This window comes from Lithobates pipiens, unplaced genomic scaffold (assembly GCF_037356315.1).
Source record: "Lithobates pipiens isolate NorthernLeopardFrog02 unplaced genomic scaffold, aLitPip1_a1.2 Scaffold_23, whole genome shotgun sequence".
Lineage (NCBI taxonomy): Eukaryota > Metazoa > Chordata > Amphibia > Anura > Ranidae > Lithobates > Lithobates pipiens.
The window spans coordinates 36,046,588-36,072,515 of record NW_027507785.1 but is presented as its reverse complement, the minus strand read 5'-3'; the positions used below and the strand labels follow the sequence as shown (position 1 = coordinate 36,072,515).

Sequence of the window (25,928 nt, the reverse complement as noted above, 5' to 3'; positions counted from 1 at the left end):
AGTAGTCCAGGGGTTCATCACTCCTCAGAGCATCCACACTGGCCGCTAACCCGATGTAGTCGGACACCTGACGGTCTAGGCGTTCCCTGATGCTGGATCCGGATGACACCTGTTGATGGGTCGGCTGAAAGAATGACCTCATATCCGAAGTCACCAACGCATCTTCAAACCGGCCTCTTCTTGCAGGCGCTGTTGGATTGGTACCCGCAACTCCTTCTCTGGGAGTGGGAATTGCTCCTCTGCCAGCACACGCAAAAGCAGAATGCAGCATTTCTCGAAGCAAGGCTGGAAGTGCTGCATTCTGACAGCCCTCTGTGACGGCGGTAGCATTTCCGCCATTTTGTGTTTGTACCGGGGGTCTAAGTACGTTGCCACCCAGTACTGGTCCTTGACCCTTATGCTTTTTATACGGGGGTCCCTATTAAAACACTGGAGCATGAAGGCCCCCATTTGCACTAAAGTGGAAGCGGTGTGGTGGCCTGGCTCCTGCTCATCCAGGATAATGTCGTCCTCTTCATTCTCCTCTCCCCATCCACGCACAACAAGGGTCCCAGAAAGGTTTAAAGCATGCTCTTCTTGCTCCTCCTCATCCGCCCCGGCACCATCCTCCTCTGACTCCTCTTCAGACTCCTGTTGTTGACTTGTCTCAGAGTAGCCCCCCCTGGGAATTCATCCAGCATTGCGACTTCCTCATCTTCCCGCTCCTGCTCCTCCACAGCTTGATCAATGACACGACGCAATGCACGCTCCATAAAGAAGGCATAAGGTACCATGTCACTGATGGCGCCATGGCTGCGACTGACCAGTTTGGTGATCTCCTCAAATGACCGCAGAAGTCTCCATGCGTCGCGCATGAGCAGCCACTGGCGCGGTGAAAAAAAACCCAGCTCCCCAGAAGCTGTTCTGCCGCAGGGTTCATACAGGTAGACGTTAACTGCACGTTTCTGCTGGAGCAGCCTATCAAGCATATAGAATGTTGAGTTCCATCGCGGCGGGCAATCGCAAATAAGACGTCTGACCAGCAGATTGTGTCGCCGCTGAATGTCAGCAAGGCGAGCCATGGCCGTGTAAGATCTTCTGAAATGGGCCGAGATTTTCCTTGCCTGCCGCAAGATGTCCTGGACCCCAGGGTATTTGACAAGGAATCGCTGCACGACCAAGTTTAAGACGTGTGCCATGCATGGCACGTGCGTGATTTTGCCCTGTTTCAATGCGCTAAGCAGATTGGCACCGTTGTCACACACCACTTTACCAACTGTCAAATTGAGCGGTGTTAGCCACTGATCTGCCTGTGAACGCAAAGCTGAAAGGAGTGCAGGGCCAGTGTGGCTCTTGGCTTCCAGGCACAACAGACGCAGCACAGCATGGCAACGTCTCACCTGGCATGTCGAATAGGTTCTGGGGAGCTTGGGCGGGGCAGCGGAAAAGGAGGAGTCAGCCGAGGAGGAGAGGGAGGAGGATGGAGGAGGAGAAGAGCCAGGCCTGCATGCAATCTGTGGCGGTAAAACCAAATCTACACGGGTTACATGCTTGACGGCCGTCAGAAGGTTCACCCAGTGGGCAGTAAAAGTGATATACCTTCCCTGCCCGTGTTTGCTAGACCATGTGTCTGTGGTCAGATGTATCTTGGTACCGACACTGTGTGCCAGAGATACATTCACTTGCCGCTGAACATGGCCATATAGCTCTGGGATGCCCTTCTCTGAGAAATACTTCCTTCCTGGGACCTTCCATTGTGGTGTTCCAATGGCCACAAATTTGCGAAAGGCCTCCAAGTCCACCAGTTTATATGGCAGTAGTTGGCGGGCTATGAGTTCTGACAAGCCAGCCGTCAACCGTTGGGCAAGAGGGTTATCCGGCGTCATCATTTTTTTTTTTTACGCTCGAACATTAGGCCCACGGAAGCCTGCCTTTTTGCAGAACGTGAGCTTGGCGTGATGGAAGGTGGAGTGGAGGACAATTGTGAGGAGAGAGGAGAAGAAGTAGAAGACGAGGCTGGACGGTGAGAGCCTGGAGTGTGGCTTTGTGTGTTCCATTGCTCCCACTGGGCTCGGTGATGGCTGCTCATGTGCCTTCTTAAGGCGGTCGTTCCTAGGTGAGTGTTGGGCTTACCGCGACTAATGCGTTGACTGCAAAGATTGCAGATGGCAACGCTATTGTCAGCAGCGGACACGTTAAAAAAAAAGCCCACACTGCGGAGCCATGTGCCGGTGTCCTGGGAGCGCCGTACATAGTGGATGACTCGCTCCTGATACATTTGCAGTTTGCTTTGTCCCTCCTGTGCAATGTAAGTTATTCCTGCTTCTCCTCCCTATCTGCTGGTCCATATCTCCCTCTGAACTCCCCTCCTCTTCCTCTCTTTTGGGCACCCACGTGACATCACTAGACACGTCATCGACGTCAGCTTCCCCACCGCTATAAGTAGAGATCTCGGAGTAGGCAGCAACACCGGGGACCAACCTCCTCCTTGGGCTGATCTAGGTACTGTCGTCAGACTGCTGAGTAGCGGTTGTTGCTACCTCCTCTTCCTGATCCAATACCAAGAGTGGCTGCGCATCAGAAATGTCTTGATATGGATCGGAAAATAATTCCTGTGACTCAAGCGGAAGGTATGTGGTGGTGTTGTTGGTGGTAGTGTCTTTGGGGGTGCACATAGCAGAGAGTGAAGAAGAGGGTGCAGATCGAGAGGATGAGGAGGGTGCAGAAGAGTAAGGCTGAGCCACGCAACCAAGTCTGGTGCGTCCTTTAACCTTCTGCAACTTCCCACTTTGGCTCAAGCCTGTTGCTCCTGCCCTACCCCTACCACCCCTGCGGAAGGGCCTGCCTCTTCCTCTGCCTGTCATTTTTTAAATGACCCTGTGACAAAACTCTCAGTCCCTATACTGATGGACTGCTGCAGTATAGGGCAGCGGTCAGCAGTAGTGCACCTCAACCCTATGTATTGTGGACCTATACCAGTCCTTATAGAATAGCAATAAAGACGTAAAGTGTAAGCGCTAAACATATGTGGCTGTGAAAATCAATAAAGACGACTCAAAATAGTGAAACTTAAAAATACCGTATATACTAAAAAAGAAGTATATATGGACCTAATATAGTGTAAACATATAACTAACTTGTTAGTAAGACATGATCCCAAATCTGAGGATAACCACTCCAAAAAAAGAGAATAAAATAATAAATACATAAACAATAAAGTCCATATATTAATAAAGATAGACGTGCAGATGTGAATCCCAACGAACTTCAGTGACAACAAGAGTCCCACTTTGCTGTGACCATAAACCATTCCACCGCAGTGTAGCTCCCACCACCTTAAGAAGCGCAGGCTTACCAGATGGAAATGACCCGAGTAGACTTATATCTAAGGGGTCAACAATAGCTTATGATTCCAACTACTGAGGCACTGGATTCAGCATTCCATCATTGAGTGGGTCCCAAGGCAAGTAGTTCATTCAATGTGGCGGACTGCATATAATCACCGTTTTTAGAGAGACAACTCCGGCATCAATTCAGACATAAAAATGGAAGGATGACCATTAAAGTTAATGTACGTGTAAAGGCAGGCATCACAATACTTCTGGTAATACAGTGGATGTGTGTGTGTGTGTATATATGTGTATATATATATATATATATATATTATACACACATGTGTTTTTGAGGGTGCACACCCTAATGCAATAGGCTGCGCATGCCTATGTGTAGAATACAAAGTAATAATAGAACACAATGTAGAATATAAAGATAAATTATAATGTAGAATACAAAGTAGTAATATATAGAGATATAATATAACACAATGTAATATATAGGGAGTAGGGATGAGCTTCGTGTTCGAGTTGAACGTACGTTCGACTCGAACATTGGCTGTTCGTGCGTTCGGCGAATTCCAAACGTTTTGGCCGTTCGCATCAAAATTCGAGTGACGCGCGCGGACCATAATGCACTGCGTTGGCGCAGTGCATTGCTGCCCGATGATTGGCCAAGCATGCACTGTGACCCCGCATGCTTGGCCAATCGCAGCGCCGGCAGCGAGGAGAGCCATGATTGGCCACAGGCATCCTGCCTGTGGCCAATCATAGCTCAGGCTGTGTAGTGCACGCCCCACACTATATAAGGCCGCCTTTGAGGCGGCCTCGTGTAGTGTGTTACTTAGCATCTGAAGCAGTGGGTGTTCTGTGTACCTTCAACACAGTACACACCAATCGTTTTTGGCTGATTTCCTATCTTGCTGCTGTGTAGTGGTTGTTGTCTGTGCCCTGACTGCAGTATACACCACTATATTCACCTCACCTATATAGCTAGTGATCTAGCTTTAACCACTTAACAACTGCCCATTGCCGATTAACGGCTTCAGGGCGGTTGTTTAACTCTGAGAGGCCGTTAATTAACGGCCTCCCAGAATTCTGCTCTCGCGTGCCCCGAGGTGTGCGCACTTGAGAGCATCCGTGACCGCCGGGTCGCATCACGGATCACGGTAAACGGCCGCTCATAGCGGCCGTTTACCACGTGATTGCTCCGTCAAATGACGGAGTGATCACTTGGAAACAAACCGGCGTCATGTTATGACGCCTGTTCCTCCCTCCCCTCTCTGTACCGATCTGTACAGCGGAGGGGAAAGAGATCGGTGTCAGCAGCGATGTGGGCTGCATCTGCAGTGCCCACATCGCTGCTCACCCAATTTAACCCCTCAATTCCCTGCCAATACTCTGCAATACCAGTGCATACTCTGCAGTACCCTGCCATTACTCTGCAGTACCCCCCAATACTCTGCAGTACCCCCCAATACTCTGCAGTACCCGCCATTACTCTGCAGTACCCCCAATACTCTGCAGTACCCTGCCATTACTCTGCAGTGCAGTACCCTGCCATTACTCTGCAGTAACCCCCATTACTCTGCAGTAACCCCCATTACTCTGCAGTACCCTGCCATTACTCTGTAGTACCCCCCAATACTCTGCAGTACCCTGCTATTACTCTGTAATACCCCGCCAATACTCTGTAATACCCTGCCATAAATTGCCATACCCAGCCATACTCAGAGATACCCAGCCATACTCGGTGATACCCTGAAATACCCAGCCATAGACGCCCCCCACCCCTCACCGCCCTCCGGTGCTTCTACCAACTCGCCAGTACGATCAAAGCCAGAATCTTTTTTTTTTTTTTATTTCAGGCTTCCCAGCCTAGAGGTGAGATGTGGGGTCATATTGACCCCCCAGATTTCACTGTAAAGAGGACCTGTCACCCCATATTCCTATTACAAGGGATGTTTACATTTCTTGTAATAGGAATAAAAGTGATCAAAAATATATTTTTGGGGAAAAAAATGTCAAACTAACATAAATAAAGTAAAATGAACAATAAAAAAATAAAATAAAAATTAAAGCACCCATGTCCCCATGTGCTCGCATGTGCCACACATGTGAGGTATCGCCGAGAATGTTAGAGCGAGAGCAATAATTCTAGTCCTAGACCTCCTCTGCAACTCAAAACATGTAACCAGTAAAAAAAAAATTAAAGTGTCGCCTATGGGGATTTTTTAAGTAGCGACGTTTGGCGCCATTCCACGGGCATGTGCAATTTTGAAGAGTGACATGTTTGATATCTATTTACTCAGCATAACTTCATCTTTCACTTTATGCAAACATTGGGCTAACAAGTGGTTAATAATAGAGCTTGCAGTCAGTAGTGTTAGGAGATAGTGCGTGCTGTCTGCGTGCTCTGTACCCAGTACATACCGCTATAATATAGGGCAGGCCCCTACTTTCAAACATCCAACTTACAAACATCTCCTACTTGCAAACGCAAGGAGACAGCAGCAAGTGAGATGAAAAAAGATGGACGACAAAACAAATTATACAGGGGTGATAACCCTTCCCTATGTTTTCCAAAAAGCTTAAAGATAGTTTTTTTGACTGGAGCTACACTTTAAAAATGTACCGGTTGAAAATGACAAACAGATTCAACTTAACACAACAAACCTACACAGTCCCTGTCTTGTTTGCACCGCCTGTATACTGCTGTTCTGAGTATATAGGGCCTGGGGGCCACACGCATTTCCTTTTTTTAATATGGGTACGGGGTTCCCCTTAATATGCGTACAAGACCCAAATAGGCTGGTAATGGGCAGGGAGGGCTACCCATGCCATTTTTCTCAATGATTTTCAACCATATTGCAGGCACCAGATATAACATTAAAACCGCAAGCAGTTTTAAATGGTGTTATTTCCGTTTAATGTCATTTTGTGCAGGGACTGTTCTAAACACGGGAAACACGTGGCACTTCACAGGCATACTACAGACACCCCCCAGGCACCATATTTAAAGGAATATTTCACTTTTTTTTTTTTCACTTTAATCGTCATTAAAATCAGTGCTCCCGCCAAAACGGCCGTTTTTAAAACTTTTTTTTGCAGTGACCCATGTCCCCTGAGGCAGGAGGCAGGTCGCCAAACCCTTTTTAGGACACTATCTTGCATATTAGCCGTTTAAAATTAGCACTTTCCAATTCGAACGTTCGAGTCCCATAGACTTCAATGGGGTTCTAACGTTCGTACCGAACGCGGGGGTCGTTCGCAAGTTCTGGTGCGAACCGAACCGGGGGGTGTTCGGCTCATCCCTAATAGGGAGATAACAGAACACAGTGTAATATATAGAGATATAACTTAACACAATGTAATATATAGGGATATAATATAATACAATGTAGTATATAGAGATATAATATACCACAATGTAGAATACAAAGTAATAATAGAACACAATGTAATATATAGGGATATAATATAACACAATTTAATATATAGGGCTATAACAGAACACAATGTAATATATATGGATATAATGGAACACAATGTAATATATAGGGATATAATATAACACAATGTAATATATAGGGATATAATATAACACAATGTAATATATAGGGATATAATATAACACAATGTAGTATATAGGGATATAATATGACACAATGTAGAATGCAAAGTAATAACAGAACACAATGTAATATATGAGGATATAATAGAACACAATGTAATAAATAGGGATATAATAGAACACAATGTAATATATAGGGATATAATATAATACAATGTAATATATAGAGATATAATCTAACACAATGTAGTATATAGAGATATAATATAATATAATACAAAGTAATAACTGAACACAATGTAATATATATGAATATAATAGAACACAATGTAATATATAGGGAGATAATAGAACACAATGTAATATATATGGATATAACACAATGTAATATATAGGAGATAATAGAACACAATGTAGAATACAAAGTAATGATATAATACAATATAATATACAAGGATATAACAGAACACAATGTGGTATATAGAGATATAATATAATACAAAGTAATAATAGAACACAATGTAATATATAGGGATATAATAGAACACAATGTAATATATAGGGATATAACACAATGTAATATATAGGGATATAACACAATGTAGAATACAAAGTATCTTTTAGTTGGGAACTTTCTCTTCTCCGGTAACTTTTCTCCCCGCAGACTCTCGGTAACCCCTTCCCTCCCGGAGATCTCGGTCGTCCTATGGCCGGGCAGCGGAGGGTGGGCAGTGGGCGGGCACAGTAAGGGTTAAGGAATGCGTTCTCGGCTCGCGATCGTCCGTCCAATAGGATGCGCGGGTTGCCTCCCATCCCACACACAGCCATTGGTCTCGGGTATGACGGCGCCTTAGCGGGCGGCCTCGCTCGGCTCTCTCCAGACTCTCCCCGGCTGCAGAGGATTGCGGAGCTCGGTGCGCGCTGTACAGGGCGATGCAGAGCTGAGCACAGCGCCCCCCATAGACGGGCGGAGGGGAGATGAATGAGGAGCGCTCAGGATGAGAGAGCCCACATAACGCTCCATCTCCGGGGATCCGATCCGCAGGTACGGGAGGAGGAGGGGGGGTCATCGGACTGCCGGGGGGGGGGGGGGACACGGCAACTTCTCTGCTTGGTAGAACTTCTCCATGCGGGGCCCTTCAACACTTTCCTGACCGGCGTGATCCGTGCCTGACCTCAGGGGGTCCATGGGAGGTCTCTGTGCCTGGCATGGGGGAGGGGCAGTGCCACCTATGACTTGGGATGGGGTCTCCCTATAACTTGAGATTTTGGGGGGTCTTCCCTTTAAGATGGGAATGAGGGAGGGGTCTTTCCTATAAGTTGGGGTAGAGGGCAGTCTTTCCTATAAGTTGGGGGTGAGGAGAGTCTTCCCTTTAACTTGAGATTTTGGGGGGTCTTCCCTATAGCTTGAGATGTTGGGGGGTCTTCCCTATAGCTTGAGATGTTGGGGGGTCTTCCCTATAGCTTGAGATGTTGGGGGGTCTTCCCTATAGCTTGAGATGTTGGGGGGGTCTTCCCCGTAAGTTGGGGATGAGGAGGGGTCTTTCCTATAAATTGGGGATGAGGAGGGGGTCTTCCCCCATAATCTGGACATGAGGAGGGGTCTTTCCTATAAGTTGGGGATGAGGAGAGTATTCCCTATAACTTGAGATTTTGGGGGGTCTTCTCCATAAGTTGGGGATGAGGAGGGGGTCTTCCCTATACTTTTATATGGGGAGAGTATCCCCTATAATTTGGGATGGTGGGTGTTGTGTATATATATATAATTATATACTTTTCTGTCTGACTTGTGTTTTTATTATTCTGGCCGTTGTCAATATTTGATGTAAGCCTCTATTTCTATAAATATGTGATTTGTAGCAGTGAGAGGGTTCAGGTTTAGAAGAGGAAGAAGTAAATCCTGATCTTGTGTTGTCCAATGCAAGTCAAACTGTTCTAAAACAATCCATATTTCTTCCCATTTATTTATTTATTTTTAAAGCGATCGATCTGCCAGCAAATTTATGATCTGCGTTGAACCAAAGAATCTTTTTTAGAGCGACTGTTTTCAAACTGCCACCCACACCAAAACACGAGCGTTCGGTCACAGACTGATTACCATCTCGCTGGTTCATAGGACTTTCTACTCGCTAATTACTAAACTAGACACAACATGATAAAAGGCTACAGCTACTTTTTTGGGGGTTCATATAACATAGAAACCAACTACGGATTCCTGGACCATTCATGGATCGGTCCTACATCTGGAATCGTAAGACAAAGTAAGCAAATCGGCACCTATGCTGAATCCCAGATATCGCTAATTTTTATTCTTAAATGGGACGCAGCTGCTGCCCAGGTGTTGGCGAAACGCATCAGTAGAGTCTGCTTCTTGCAGGAGATGCTCCATTTTTACAATAAACTAATTATATCTGGGATTTGGTGAGGCGGTTCTAGTTTCTTTCTCTTGAGATTTCATATATAGGATGCATATTCTTTTGAGGTCGCTGATGCGCTTCGTTGCCTTTTTTATCGTGTGTCTTGTTTAGAAGGTACTGTAATTCAGTACGGCAGTAGAAAGTAATTGACTTAATGTTCTTCGTACAGGTGGCTGTTTAGAGATGGTCGTTCGATATGATTGTTCTGTTTAACCCAGATAATACGTTTGGCAATTAGATCCCTTTGAAAGGGAAAGGACAATCAAATAGTTTCGGGATCGGTCGATTTTTAGCAGCATACGCCACAGGGAAAAAAAAAACGGTCACACGTTTTCCAAACCCGCCACTGCCGACTCCCAGATATCCGTCCATTTTTACAATAAATTACCATCTCCTGCAAGAAGCAGACTTAGCACTGATGCGTTTCGCTCGCATTGTAGTCCCTTTTTTTGTCTGTTCTGTCTTGTACAAAGCACAGCAAACAATTTTACATTAAAACGGATGAAAACGTGATTATTCAGGATCTCTTTGCACTAGAATTGGTTTACAAAAAAAAAGCGTTTTCTAAACCTGTCCAATCGCTTTTCATCCTGCTGTATGTCGGTAATGGTTCCGGATCATTTTTAGCCCTCGTTTACGTTGAATGCGGCTCTGAAATTGTGCGACTTCATCTGACAATCGCACAATTTCAAAAGCCGCACGTCAGTGCGACTTCAGGTGCAACTTTGAAGACATCTGTGCGGCGTCATGCATGGATGTCTAAGCAAGTCGCACCCGAAATCGCCAAAAGTAATGCAGGAACTAATTGATGCAGGGCTGCAAAGAAGGTGTTGTACCGATTTGGACAGTACCATTGCCGACAATGGGGGTGTGACTTGTCATGCGATTTGTGACCTGTCAAATCGAATAAGTCACTCAAATGTTAACGAGGGCTTATTAAAGACAGAAGTTTACAAACATATCCAGACGCTCTCATCTTCAAATAATGTAGTAGTCACAGGGCAGTTTATAATTGCTGTTATATTGGGGAAGGGTAGCGAAATGGTCGATTGGATTATTGCGATAAATGTCGACAGCAGGGTGCGAAGTGTCATGCAACTTTTTTCTGCCTGTCAAATCGCATGATCGCTCCAATATGAATGAGGGCTTAAAGACAGAAGTTTACAAAGTTATCCAGACGCCGTTCATCTTCAAATCTGGTGCATTAAGTGGTATTCAAAAGGCAGTTGATGATCGTTTTATACATTGGGGAGGGGTAGCGACGCGGTCGATCGGATTATTGCGGTGATATTGGTGTGCGCAGCCATTGCAGAATTCTGTTCGCCTCTGGTCTTATGTAACTGGTGTGGGAGGGAGTCTGTCAAAAATAAAAAATCAAGTATGCTGGCAGATATTTGCTGAATGAAATGAGTTGTGTATGTATAACACTTAATAAAGTATATATTTAAATGTAATTAAAATTATTTTATTTCAATTTTTATTTTTTTCATGTTTATGCTCTTCTAGTTCTTGAATTCTAATAATAAAAATAATAAAAATCTTACAATTAGTAGCACGATACATACAACAGTACTTAACACCTTTTTGAAATAGTCTTAAAGAGGAAGTAAAGGCTATTTAAAAAAAAAAAAAAAAAAAAATGCAACCTGCAAGGCAAAGGCATAATGAGCTAGTATGCATAGCATACTAGCTCATTATGAATAACTTACCTGAGAACGAAGCCCCCGAAGCGGTCCTCCGTCTTCATGATCGCTGCTGCCATGGATCCCGAAGTGACTTCCGGGTCTCGCTGCTCTGGCGCTGTGATTCGCCGGAGCCGCGCTGACGTCACTCCCGCGCATGCGCACGGGAGCCGAAACGAGCGGCATATCGCCGTGATCTGCGGCCTGCTCGCTGCTGTCTATGGCGCATGTGTCGTAGACAGCGGTGGCTGTCTTCAGGTAAATATCTCCTAAACCGCATAGGTTTAGGAGATATTTCTTGGATCTACAGGTAAGCCTTAATCTAGGCTTACATGTAGGTTAAAGTGGTTTGTAAGGGTTTACAACCACTTTAACAGGTTGCAAATACTAGTGTACGGCAAGTTTCCCCGGTGTTTACCAATATTTGGCCAGTTTTCGCTAGGTGATCTTGAGACCCCGCTGGCCTTGACGCCTCATAATGTGTCGGTTAGCACTCCACACATCTGCCGGCTAATCCTCCGTATTCCGCTCGGACTTGCAGTCGTCTTGATTCTCGCAGACCTGAGTCTTCCCACTCTGATTAGTAACATTTTACCAAATCCTTTAGAAAGTGATTGGTATCTTGTTCATGGGTTCATTTTAAATCTGTGGTTCCCAACCCCCACCCCCCTCCCCCAACAGGACATGTTTTGGGAATTTCTCTTGGCCCTTGTACACACGATCGGAGATTCCAACAACTAAATCCGTCGGAGTAATTCCGGAAGTGATGTTGCATACACACGGTCGGACTAAGTTGTCGGAAAATCCGATTGTACATAACGTGATGACGTTATTTCGTTAGGACGGGACTACGTTTACGCTAGTAGCCAATAGCTTTGGTCTAGGAATTTGATCTGAGCATGCGTGGCACTTTGTCCATCGCAGTATGTCCGATCGGAGCATTTTGTTGGGAAATTTTACCAGCAAGTTGGAAAAGTTGGTTCGTCTGAAACAGTCCGATGCAGACCACACACAATCGGAATATCCGACAAGAAGGTCCGATAGGAAACATTCCGTCGGAATCTCCGACCGTGTGTACAAGGGCTTAGATAAAATTACTCTCCAAAATACTAAGCCATTGACTGTGATTTAAAGCACCTGTGCAAGATAAAGGAAAACCTGCAAACCTGGCCTGTTTGGGGGGGGGGGGTACTTGAGGACAGGGTTAGTCAAAGCATATATTTTTTTTATTTCCGATGAAGGAGGTAATGAGGTTGGCCACTGCTACTTTTTGACTGTGCTGCGGAGCACAAAGTTCCCATGAAGAGGTTAACGCACATCTGACTGTGAGTAAACTGAATTTGTCACTGGCTTGCGGTTCGTTTCTTTTCCCAGCTTCGTCTCTTGAGCCGAGTTGAAATTGCCACGGCTGCAAGTAATTTGATCAGCAGCTCTAAGAGCCCGGCGGCCGCCTTCCCCCCCCCCCCCGTGCCCAGGCACTACCCTCCCTCCCCAGCTGGCTAACCATCCTGGACTGCCGGGTACCTGTCTAGCGGCTTGGCAAGTCTTAAAGCCTCTGCATTGTCCTGGGTTGGTGCTCCTTGGCGTTGTACTGGTTTCATGCACTGCTAGCTTTTCTTCTGCAGTGCTGTAGGGAGAATGTTTAACCACAAGAGCCCCTACCCTCGGAGCTCGCAATCTAATCTCCCTTCCGCAGTCATATGCATAGCATGCCAATCTGGGCAGCAGCCAGCTTTCCACCAGTGTGGTGTATTTTTTTTTTTTTTTTTTTTATAAGAGTAAAAGAAACCGCTTACTCCTGGGTGAGCATTGATTTCAGGACCTCGGCACTGCACGGCAAGAGAGTTAACCACTAAGACACTGGTCTAGTGTTCTATGGATAGTCCCGGCATCTTCTACAGAACTTTACAAACAAAAGGTATACTGGCACTATAAAACCTCATTAAAGTATGTTGGAGCAGTTCATTTTTTCTTTGATAGAGGGGAAAGGTTAGGCCAGTCCTTTTTTGGAAAAAAAAAAAAAAAAAAAACTTTTTAACACAAAGGTACCTATGAAACAACTTTCTGGTCTCAAGGAACCCCTGCTAAAAATTACTATATCTACAAGTCGTGATACCTTAGTGTGAGGGTCAGTGGAAAGAATGCTCCTTACATTTGTTGTCCATTAGGAAAAGTTACCCCATTACAGATAGCTAAAATGACCAATGGTCTCAGTGGGAACTTATCTCAGAGGCATAAATCTTCCAGCAACCCCCTGGAGGAACCCTAGTTGGGTTAGACAGTGGTAGTCAATGCTCTTGACATAGAGGGGCTCTTGACATTTTATTTCAAGGGATGCACATGATATTCAGTGATGGCATTGCTACAGAAGTCTATCAGATATTGTAGATATACAGCAGGAGATGGTCAGAGACTATGGAAAAGCTACAGGAGACAAACTATGGATGGGCTAAAGGAGATGAACAAGAGACTATGGACGGGGTACGGGAGGGGGTCAAGAGACTATGGACAAGGTACGGGAGGGGGTCAAGAGACTATGGAGGGGGTATGGGAGGGGGTCAAGAGACTGTGGAGGGGGTATGGGAGGGGGTCAAGAGACTGTGGACGGGGTATGGGAGGGGGTCAAGAGACTGTGGACGGGGTACGGGAGGGGGTCAAGAGACTGTGGACAGGGTCCGGGGGAGGGGATCAAGAGACTGTGGACGGGGTATGGGAGGGGGATCAAGAGACTGTGGACAGGGTCCGGGGGAGGGGGATCAAGAGACTGTGGACAGGGTCCGGGGGAGGGGGATCAAGAGACTGTGGACAGGGTCCGGGGGAAGGGGATCAAGAGACTGTGGACAGGGTCCGGGGGAGGGGGTCAAGAGACTGTGGACAGGGTCCGGCGGATGCAAATGCTTCCTTTTGCCTGTAGCAGAGTGATGGCACTATCTTGGGGCTCTGAACTTTTTTTGAAAATGGTATTGTTGCTGTCTATTGTGACATCTCAGGAGTCGGGTCATGCAGACTTTTTGGTGAGCACCGTAGTCAGCAGCTCAAATATTTAAAAATGGACATGACTGTGTCCATTGACTGTAAAAATGAAATGTTCACATCTAGTTGGATTCAGGGCACCCCAAGTCACTTTTGGGGGTGTTTTACGAAGTGGTTTTAACTGGGTCTTTCCCCTTATGCTGCCTACACTTGTCTTCTGTTTGTTTGTTTGTTTTTGTTTTTTTTCTTTTTGAAATAATTTTTTTTTTTTTTTTTTTTTTGCCAGCAGAAATCCATAGTGGGTCAAGCAGCAAGGCTCCCTTTGTGTGTCTGATTTATTATATTCAGAGTGAGCCGCAGCTGTGACCTTGGAGCGTTTTTTTTTCCATCGTCACGATCTTCTCCCAAAATCCGCTTTCCAGCTGTTCTTGCAGAAGCCAAAAAAAAACATTCCATTTGATGTCACAGTGAGTGGTTTAAAACTCAGGGCTGTGCCTGTAAAACTTCCCAGACAAGTTGCATTTCTTTATTACGGTAACCGAATGTTGGATTTTTTTTTGCTTTTTTTTTTTTCTTTTTTTTTTTTTTTCTTATTGAACCACATTTTTTAAGTTCTTAAAGCTTGTTTTGGCCAGGGGTGGATGCAGAGCTTATCAGTGCTGAGCAGAGATAAGTGTTTGTGTTTGAGAATGCTGCAAATTGTTCTGGTAATTTGGAATTTGAGGGGGGCACAGAATGCATTTTTAAGCAGACAGGCCTTCCTGCCATGCTGTGGGATTGCTTTCCTTTTTTCTTTTTTTTTTTTTTTTTGGGTACCTGTTGCTGACCCTGCTCACCTACAGCCCCTGTTGCTTAATCTTTGCTGTCCACCTTGCTTACCACCTTAACCTCCTGCCTGGACACTGATTGCTCTCTTACCTGCCTTGACCACTACTTTTTGACATGAACTACTCTCTTGCCTGCCACCTGCCCCTATCCTGTCTCCTTAACGAAGCCACCCTGCTCCTGAGCCCCCTTGGTTGGGCAAACTCGAGAGCCGCAACCTGGTGACAGCTAGCAGCGAATTAGCCCAAGGGTCACTGGCCTGTCGCTCCTTGTGGGGGTGCATCGGTTTATCAAGCAGTCCCCTAAACTATGTGCCCTATAGTCACCTGCTAGTGGTAACCTGTATCAGAATAGTTCTAAGGCTTGTGTAAGGCTGGCTGGCTGACTTTCCTTCTACTCCAAGACCCCGTCCTCTGGAATTAAACACCATTGAGATCGGTGGAAACGACTGCTTTTTTTTTAAGGGCACGCTCACCATGCAACTTGGCTGGCAGTTCTGATCCTTGCCAAGGGTATGAAGCCTGTCATACTCCCTTGTATGACGAGCCTTAATGTGGGCATTGGGATGAGTGGCTCACACATCATCATGGTGTTTGAGTATGGTGACCCAAACCCTGCAATCAGTTTGGCCTGCGTCTGGCTTTGTCTACATTCGTTCTCTAGCTGGGTTGCCTTGCTGGAAGAGCAGTTTTGTTGCAGATAAATCACTGCCTAATGCTGTCTATACACACACAGATTTTGAGCAGGCTGAGTGAAATCGAATCAATCCATTCATCTATGCTAAACAGAGTGGTTAAAGGAATCTTCCTTGCCAGCTAAAGTATTCAGCAGCCAGAGGGACCTGCATCTGCTAAATACCTGAACAGTGGATGCATCTGATTTAGATACAGTTGCTGTTCTGATGTTTTATTTTCCACCGGGTTCGCCTTTAAGAAAATAATCGCATTGAAAAAACAACCCATTCAGGCTAAAATAAAAATGAAAGGGAAAATATCTATATCTATAGAGATTGGGGGGGATATATAGGGGGGGGGGAGAGAGAGATCTCTGTTCACAGCTACATAATAGCTGGGGGGGAGGAGACTCCGCAGCACACCAAACTTTCCATTAAAAGGCTGCGGGTGGGGGAGGGGGTCGGGGGTCAAGACAAGTCTGATCATTGGAGGAGGGCAGGATGAGTTTCCAGTATAGCTAGGGAATTGACCATGGTGCGTTTTTCCTGCTTAGTGTGGTCAGCTTTTAAGGAAAGCGGAGGCACTGGCAGGAACACCTGGGATTTAACACAAAGGAAGCAATACAAAGAGAGCAGGACACTTTCCCATACAGGTACATATCGGGAATATGAAGTGTTGGGGTAACAAAAGCTTTAAGCTGGGTGGTGCCAAAAGGACCACCCACAACTTAAAGGGGTTGTAAACCCTTGTGGTTTTTCACCTGAATGCATTCGGGTGAAAAATGTAAAAAAAAAAAAAAAAAAATTCCATATTTTGTCAGTAAAACATGCTGCGAGGGGTTGGCAACCCTGGTGGGAAGCCAGCTGTGAAGCTACAAGGAGTAACAGCCGGCTTCTCTCACATGCTGGGGATCTGAAAAACGGCGAAGAACCCGCTTGGGTGAGAGTGGTAAGTCCTTGGACAGGCAACTGACCCTTTTTTATGAAAATTCAGCAGCTACAGTATGGATGGCATTTTAGAGTCACACGTTTGGGTTATTCTATGATGCCCTATATGTCTATTGATTGATGCATTGTTAAAACTTGTTCTAGTTAAGCATGTTTGTATGATATATGCACTTTTTCTATTTTTTGTATATTAATAAAGTTGGCACTACTGTGCCTTTTTACCTAATTTTGGTTGGAAAAAAAATAATAAATAAATATAAATATATATATATTTTTATTCTGCCACTTAGAAAGTCCAAGGTGGCGTCCCCTAATGCAATTGATGCATGTTTTCCACAGCAGCTACAGTATCTGTAGCTGCTGACGTCTAATTTTTTTTTATTTATTTTTTTTCCTTGAACCTTCTTTTAACAAAAACCTCTTTCAGCTGATGGCCTACTACAAATGACACTCTTCTCTGAGATAGTCTTTATCCTGGGTAAATTTGACTAATGTTTTTTTTTTTTATGTTGGCATTTTATACTGTACACTAATAACACCCTGATGAAGGGCTATGTCTAAACCCTAAAACGTGTTGGTTATATGGTTGCCACCTCATCCCTTTAAACCCAAACACACATTAATTACACAGATTCTGTGGCTGCTCAAGGCGGTAATTTAAACTCTGTGCCTTATCTGCATTTAATTAGCCTCAGAACCTGTGTAATTCAAAGTTGTTCGGGTTTAAAGCGATGAGGTGGTAACTCTAGTTGGTTATGGTTGCAGTAATCAAATCATCTTTAAATTGGGAATCGTTTGTCAATCTACCTTCTTCTTCTTCTTCTTCTTCTTCTTCTTTTTTTTTTTTTTTTTTTTTTTTTTTTTTAAGCTTTAATACCTCAGGTAGGAAAAGAGAGCTTACCATGTGCTGTACCATATTTTAACAAATACAAGGCTCTATGCACTTAGCCTAATATCTCAACTAGGGACCACAAAGTGACCAGGAATGGCCACAGAAAAAAATACTAAAAGTAGCTAATGTTGTAAGTGCTTGACATGAGGCTTTTCTGTTGTCTGGGGTTTATTGCAGTGTTTATTAGTGTTTATTGCAGTCTCTCTGGTCACCATGCTAGTTGGAACTGATTTTGGGAAGTTTGGATGAGACAGAGGGTGTTTTTTACTTTATTTCACAATGTTCCTGAATTTTGGTTGCTGGTCCCTCTATTTATTACTCAGAAGTGCTGGTCATGCCGTACTTTCCTCTGTACTTGGAGGTTAAAAGCTTAGTCCCCACTCCAACCAAACTACTTTCAGTTCTGTTTAGTTGCTGACCAGATTGCTCCCATGATGTCTGAAAGTGACTCTTGCTATTCCTTATGCCCATCTATTCTAACATTACCTGTGTATAGAGATTGTTCTCTAAGCTTAGTATTACTATGTCTCTTGGCCCGAAGATTGGGCTGAATTCAAACCCAAAATGGACCAAAAGACCCACAGGCCTCCTGTGAAATTCGCACCAGAGTTGCTGCGGAGATATGTGAACCAGTGTTCTGTCAAAAAGTGTCCAGCCATCGGATAGTGTCTGCCCCGTACTGCGCAGGCACAGCGCTTGTGCAGTACGGAGGAGAGGGAGACTCCGAAAATCTCTGAAGAAGAATGGCGCCTGCGCACTGAGTCCAGGTGCAAGCCCCACCATCCAAGTGGGCATACGGTAACTCATAGTAACAGGGCTCCTCGTGGGGTCTCTTCGCTCGCCACGCTTCGGGCACGGCCTCGCTTCGCTAGGCTATTTTTTATTCTAACTCTGTGTCCACTTGGATGGTGGGGCTTGAACCTGGACTCAGTGCTCAGGCGCCGTTTATCTTCGGAGACTTTCAGCTTTTCCTTGTCCTCCGTACTGAGCAAGTGCAGTACAGGGCGGACGCTATCCAATGGGGGACACAATTTGACACATCACCGGCTCCATAGAGAGGTGGCCACGATCTCCTGCTATGCGTAGAAACCTGTATCCAATTTGCAAAATTGTGAACCCAGCCTTATATCTACAATTTGTACATAGCTGTGAAAACTCTGTGTAAAAATCAGCTTTACCTTAAGAGTCCAGAGAGGTATGACATTTTTTTTTTTTGGCTGTACTGTCAGGGATCGTTAGAGAACTGTTATGTGGGAGAGGTACCGTAGCAAAAAAGTCATTAAAGTGGATGTAAACCCGATTTATTTATTTTTTGATGTCATAACGTAGAGTATAAGATTTCTTATCATTTGAGCCCAGTCTTGCCACAAAGGGTTAATCCAGCTCTGAGCAATCCTCTTTTATTGTTCAGGCTGGGTTCACACTGCTGCGGGGGGAGATCCGGATGTGATTCGCACCGCAAATCACATCCGATCTCCGTAACGATGCGAGTTCAGCCATACAGATAGTATGGCTGAATTCGCATCGCTCCCGCAGCAAACTCGCACGGGACCCTTTTTTTGGTCCGCAACAGAATCCGGATCGCATGGTGTGAACCCCCATGAGATCCCATTCCTGCACTGCGATATGCGGACGGATCTGGGGGTGTCATTAACGTATCATTGACACTCCCAGTCGTCCGCATAGGGCAGTGTGAACTGCCAGCGGGAGTAATGCGATGCGGGAAAACGCTGCGGATTCGCGGCGTTCCCGCATCGCAGCGGTGTGAACCCGGCCTCAGTGCGATAAATCTTGACAAGCAGAGAAAAACTTTGTCAAATCCTCCCCCTTGCTGTGAGTGACAGGTGATTTACATATCTTGTGCACTAGCCTAAGAGACATGCATTTATTTAATTGCCTTAACTGCCTTCTGCAGCTCTGCAAGGATTGGCTGTTCCACACCTCAGCATGATTTGGCATGCTGAAGTCATGTGGGGACTTTTCTGGGTTTTGACTGGATGTTGGTGATCATAGCAGAAGTTCAGTGTAAGAAATACACAGGAGAAAATGCATATTGATAAGGGGAGTGTAGAGGTGGGCGGGGAGTCTACTGACATCACAACTCCACCCACCGAGCCCTGGAAAACAGACCCACCCACAAAATCTGCAGTTTTTCAGTTCTCATAGCAGACAGAGGGGAGACATTTGACAGATAAGTATGAATGCAGGAGACATGTATATCCTTCTAGATAACCAATATTGCAGTAGTTTAGAAAGGATGAGAGTGGGTTTACATCCACTTTAAGAGACCCCTTTGTTCAGGTGCTGGTAGATGGGATAGCATAAAAAATACCAACGATCACATTAAATCTCTCACAGAGTCCACTGGAATGATATTAACAGAATTGCTGCCCTACAGTGACTGTTTCCACAGACTTTTTTTATTTTTTTTTATTTTTTTAGTGTACCAACTTTAACGGTATATTCTTGTCTTTTTGAAATGAGTGCCATGGAGATATCTCAGTATGAGCTACACTACTGTATATAGCCAAAAATTTTGTGGACACCTGACCCTATATACGAGCTTGCTGAACATTCCACTCTAAAGCCTAGAGCAGTAATATGGAGTTGGATCCCTTTTTCGGGTTATGTAGCCTCCACTCCTCTACGAAGACTTTCCACCAGATTTTGGTGTCTGGGAAATTGTGTCCATTCAGCTAAAAGGGCACTTGTGAGATCAGGCACTGATGTAGGATGAGAAGACCTGGCTTACCATCGGCATTCCAATTCATCCCAAAGGTTTTCAGTAGGGTGTCGAGGTTGGGGCTCTGTGTAAGTTCGTCCCACGGCAAACTCTGTCATGTCTTCATGGAGCTGGTGTTGTACACAGGGGGTACTGTAATGCTAAGACAGAAAATGGCCTCCTAAAGTAGAATTAACAGAGCCCTTTATTGCCAAAACCTTCAATAATTGGAGGGGATGTCCACATAAACTTGACCATATAGGTAGGTGTGATGCTTAGGTGTCTACAATATCTTGCCTTTTTTTTGCAGCGGTTCCCAACTTTTCTGACACCAGGGGCCAGTTTGTGGAAGACAAACTTTCCACGGGGGGAGGGGTTGGGATGATTTAAGCGCCACCTCAGATCAGGCATTCGATTTTCAGGTTATAATTAATGTTCTGATGTGAAACGCATCAACTGCGTTTCCCTCTTATGCTTGTGCGGCTGTCAAGATTTTAACTTGTTGAAATAAAAAAATAAAAAAATCTGACATTTATCATCGGGTGTGTGGTCATCCACCTCCTATTTTCTTAAATATTTTCTCAGGGCTTAAGGCCTGATTCACACCTAGGCATTTTTATTGCTTTTTGCAGAATTGAACTGCAAAATATGTTCCATAGGAAATCATGTTAAATGGACTGTAGTGTGTTTCTGCAAAAAGCACTAAAAATGCATAAGTATGAATGGAGCCTTAGGCCTGCTTCACCTCCTAAGCAGGTTGCAGTTTGCATATTCCAGGTGCATTTTGTGTTTTTTCAATACAAATGCCCTTTCCATAAAATGCCCAGATGTGAACTACATCCATAAGAACCTATGTTGAATAGACTGTAGTGCGTTTCTGCAAAACTGAAAATGCACTAAAAAAAATGCATAGATGTAAACCAGGCCTTATAGTATTGGACAAACCTAGAAAAAAAGTGTGTGTGTATGTATATGTATATATGTGTGTGTGTGTATATGTATATATGTGTGTGTATATAATATATATATATATATATATATATATATATATATATATATATATATATATATATAATTTTTTTTTTCCATTGGATTCTCATAAGGAGCACACAACATTAGAGCCTTTACAGTAGGGTTCATGCTTATGAGAGTCTAATGCTGCCGCTAAAATAGACTGGAGGTGGACCTCAGGCGGTAATGGAAGTGACTGTAAATACAGATGAAGCTTTGCTCACCCCTGACTGTGCGGCCCAGTTCCTAACAAGCCACAGACCAGTACTGTTCTGGGGATTGGGGACCATTGACTTATAGTATATGAGACTAAACCGTGACTAACCCATAACCGAAAATGGGAGGGAGGCTAGGAGTCTAAAGCCAGCCATAGACACTTTGAATCTCACCCGGTTCAGCAGGAGCCAGTCAAGCTTTAAACCGTGTATGGGCAGGTTGCATGTACCAAAGTAGATTGGGTACCACCAGCCTGTTGGATTTTACCTGCGATGATTGCTAGCGGCTGTTATAGCCACTAGCTATAATCACTGGCTTTCTCCTTATCCCCTCGGGACAACACAATGGCTCTGTTGGATGGATCTGATGGGAATCGAGCAATTTACTTTCCTGCAACCTGTGGTTGCAGGCCAGAAATTGGCTCGGTCTATGGCTGGCCTAACCTCTTATGGTACCTGCTGTGAAGATTACTTTGACTCTGCTGGATCCAATTGGATTGTTTGGGGCCATTGATGACCACTCTGAAAAAAAAGATTCTAGGGCAGCGCTTCAAGCCTGCATACATAAGGATGATCCCCCCCCTAGTGTGTGTGTATTTTATATCTTTATATAATATATATATTTTTTTTTTTTTGTATCTTCAAAAGTAAAACGGGGGGGGGGGGGGGGGGGGGCAGCAAACTCAATGGACCACTTGCTATATCTAGATTTATTTATTTATTTTGTCTTCGCTCCTTGTGCAAAGATATAACAGGAGATTTTATTTATTTATTTTTTTAAACCTAAGAACTACTAAATTGCAAGGCTTGCGTAATGTATAGTGTGTTGGAGCGGATAGGGCCATGTGATTTTGTTTATACTGTGCAGAACGTGTTTAGCGATCGGTGTGACGGGCCCCTCCCTTATTAGCTTGGAGGAAATCTCCTGACAATTTACTTAGATTCTGGCCAGATTCGGAACACTCGTTAAACCTCAAGACTTTTTATTTTTTTTATTTTTTTCTTCACTTAAAGTGAAACCGTGTATTTTTCAGATTCATATCTGAATTTTGTTTTTAGCTGATTGAAACCCTGATGTTGCAAGAAAAGAGCATGTAGAGAAATCTGTAACTTCTCGCTCATCTCCCTCCAATAAATGGTAATTATTTCTCTGTATCTGAGGGAAATACATTCTGCATCACAACTAACAGGCAGACAGTCAAATCCGAAATCTTTATCTATGTACCTTATCTGTCAAGTGAGTTGACCTCCTTGGTAGTAACGAAGACCATTGGGCAACCAGCAGTTTCAGAAGGTGGTCAACTGCGACCAATTAAATTTTTTATTTTTTTTCCACCCCAATACAGATAATAATAATAAATGTATATAGCACCAACAGTTTTCAGTGCTTTACAACAGGACAAACAGTTTAGTTACAATACAGGAGTAATCGGAGGGCACTGCTTTTTTTTTTTTTTTGCTGAGCCATATGTTCTAATTTAATGGTATAGTCGACCTTATGGAAAAAAAAAAAATAATTGCTTATACAAATGTAACAATAATAAAGAAAAGTTCATTTTTATTATGTTTTTGTATTCAGGCCTGCAAAGCATTGTTTATCCCCAGCCCCAGGTCCATACTGGCTATAGACCACCTGTTATGGGGCTTTAGGAAGTTCTGAATGACCTACAGTTGGCAGTGCCAGGACATTGTCATCTAACGGTGCAAGGTTGCACCCCATCTTCTGCTGCTAGTACATGTCATAGATGGATGTACCGCCTTCCTGCTCTGGGCATGCCCATTCTCGCCCCCCCCCACCATACTCCGGTTGCCCACAGTTGGCATGGACTGTGTGTGCATAGGCTGGAGATGGATAGATGGTTACCCAATCATATTTTTTCGTGTCTGCTGTGGCGGTTGAGATGAAGGGGGTAGAGAGTGGGAACGTTGGTGGTAAGCTGTAGGTGCTCAACCTGTGGCCCTCCAGCTGTTGCAGAACTACAAGTACCATCATGCTTGTGACTGTCAGCCTTGCAATGCCTCATGGGACTTGTAGTTTCGCAACAGCTGGAGGGCCGCAGGTTGATCACCCATGTGGTATGCAAGTAGTTGTTAGAGCCCAGGAGAAGGGAGGCCATGGTTTGCTAGTTGCCCACAACTGATCTGGAGAGTGCCTGCTAAGCAGCCCCCTTCACATTTTGGGCAAGGGTGTTGCACTTGGGGGTGATTGCCCCTCCTTCACAGCCCTGCTTGTAGTATTCTTCTTTATTCGATCTTGGAAGTCGTCTTTTCTTTATGCGGTACGACGTCTATACACAGCACGGTACGTTGGGTTCTTATTGAAGTGCATCAAAGAAGGTTGTGCGCATTTAGTGTTTGGCAGCATCAGTGGATTATCGCAGCAGCCTGTGTCTGCGCTTGTTAATTCCAGGCGGTGTTTACATTTCAGCACTGAACGGCTGAGCTTCGCTGATATTGTGACAGTGAGTGATCATGGGCAGAGTGGTGGGTTACAGTGTCCTGCTGTATAACCTTGTAGAGGTCGGAGGTTCATTGATTACAGGCAGGGAATGCACCAAGGTGACCTGTAGGTTCAGTAGAGGATGTGTGGGCTTTTATTAATTTTTTTCACCGCTGCCCTTAAAGCCAATCGGAGTCACAGATTTGTGATCTGGAAATTTTGTACTTCCAATATTCATTATCCTAGTCCTACCTCCACTTTCCTGTTGCAGAGACACTTTCAGTGGCAATGGTCCACAAGGACACACAAAGGGGAGAGATCTCCCCAGTGGGGACAGCTGGAGCACCCTGATCGGGATTCTACAACTTGTACAAGTTGCCCAAAGTTCAAAAAAGTATTTTTTTCTCTGTATATCTTTAAAACCCAGTCCTGGGGGGGGGGGGGGGGTTTGGTGGCGGCCAGTCCTGGGGGGGGGGGGTTTGGTGGCGGCCAGTCCTGGGGGGGGGGTTTGGTGGCGGCCAGTCCTGGGGGGGGGGGGGGGTTTGGTGGCGGCCAGTCCTGGGGGGGGGGGGGGGTTTGGTGGCGGCCAGTCCTGGGGGGGGGGGGGGGGGGGGGTGTTTGGTGGCGGCCAGTCCTGGGGGGGGGGGGTTTGGTGGCGGCCATTCCTGGAGGGGGGGGGGGTTTGTGGCGGCCATTCCTGGAGGGGGGGGGGGGGTTTGGTGGCGGCCATTCCTGGGGGGGGGGGGGGTTTGGTGGCGGCCAGTCCTGGGGGGGGGGGGTTTGGTGGCGGCCAGTCCTGGGGAGGGGGTTTGGTGGCGGCCAGTCCTGGGGGAGGGGTGGGTGGTTTGGTGGCGGCCAGTCCTGGGGGGGGGGGGGGGGGGGTTTGGTGGTGGGGGTTTTGGCGGCGGCCAGTCCTGGGGGTTTTGCTGTTTTTAATCCAACTTCTTCAGTCTGCATTACAATATGTTCCATGTTAACACATTACTGCCTTTTGGAACGCCCATTGAAGGTTAAAACAAAACAAAAAAACACTTGATGTAATATTCATCTTCATTCTAGAGATCTCCCTGCAGTAGTTCTCTTTTTTTTTTTTTTTTATATTGGCTTTTGAAATTTACAAATGAAACAGTTTTAGAAATCAGATGAAAGGTTTAGTACTTTTTTTGATAGATACAAAGTACATTTTATATACAGCTATATAGACCAGACCAAAATGAGGGACAAATGAGGAGGAATGAGGGGACAGAGGGACATTTCTGCAAATCGGGGACAGTTGGGAGCTATGCATTTCCCATGATGCTCAGCTACACTGTAGAGTGCATGAGCATCATGGGAAATGTAGTTCCAAAACATCTGGGGTGCCAAGGTTCACCATCACTGTCCTAGACTGACCCCCCCCCCCCCCCCCCCCAGTCTGTGGCAGCACAGTGATTGGCTCATCTATCTGTCGCTCTGCTTTCTCCTCCTATCAGCATGCTCCTTGTCAGCACATTAGCTGATTTAGCGCCTTGTACGGCTTCTCTCTCTCTCTTAGTCTGAGTTCTGCTGTACAAGGACGGCAAGAGACTGATCGTGTGTGTGTGTGTGTGTGTGTGTGTGTGTGTGTATATATATATATATATATATATATATATATATATATTTTTTTTTTTTTTTTTTTTTTAAATCCATTTAACAATGTATTAACGATTACAAAGTTGTTGGGTTCAGACGCTGGTAGTGGGCTGTGGGAAGGGGTACGGTCCTCGGTTACATGCCGTACCTCCCTGATCCCTCCTGTCAATGGCCTCTGTTGAATGTGGCTGTGCCCTGACAATGGCTGAGTGTCTTTCGGGCTCCAGTCTTGGCTGGCTCCATCCTCCGGCTAGAGGAACGCGTGGGTCAGAATACTAAACATCTCCCGCTGTTTACTGGCCTATTCAGCCCTGCGCTCTTGTTTTATGGTGGCCAACAAGTTGTAAAACTGTTGCAATTGTTAACTAGCCTGCAGGGGACGTGTAATATCCTGGCTCTTGATGTGGTGGAGATGTGCTCCTCCCGAATGTAAACTTCCTTCCCAGGGAACTAACGGGCTGTAGGTTATTCTGTGACTTCCATTCGCTTTACAATTCAGCAACAAAACCCGAAAGTTTGGTCCCGTCCTTCCTATCCGCCTTCAGCCATAGTAACTCCATCGTTCTTGTCGCCTTAAAGCTCAACTCCGGGCAATCAGATGAAATACTTGGAGGGGGAGCTTTATTGAGCA

At 45.2% G+C, this 25,928-nt stretch overlaps 1 protein-coding gene across 2 annotated transcripts in view; it reads left to right on the top strand.

Annotated features, from left to right (window-relative positions):
- The first annotated feature begins 7,736 nt into the window (after nt 1–7,736).
- Nucleotides 7,737–25,928, top strand: part of TSKU (tsukushi, small leucine rich proteoglycan) — a 54,511-nt gene continuing 36,319 nt past the window's right edge. The window contains exon 1 of one of the 2 annotated variants that reach the window (XM_077451425.1): nt 7,737–7,930. Coding sequence is in view for 1 of the 2 variants with exons in the window: in XM_077451424.1 (XP_077307550.1) it covers nt 12,860–12,902 (43 nt within the window). In the remaining variant the exon portion in view is untranslated. Of the gene's footprint in view, nt 7,931–12,769; nt 12,903–25,928 lie in introns of those variants that run through there. The other variant, XM_077451424.1, reaches the window with a different exon arrangement.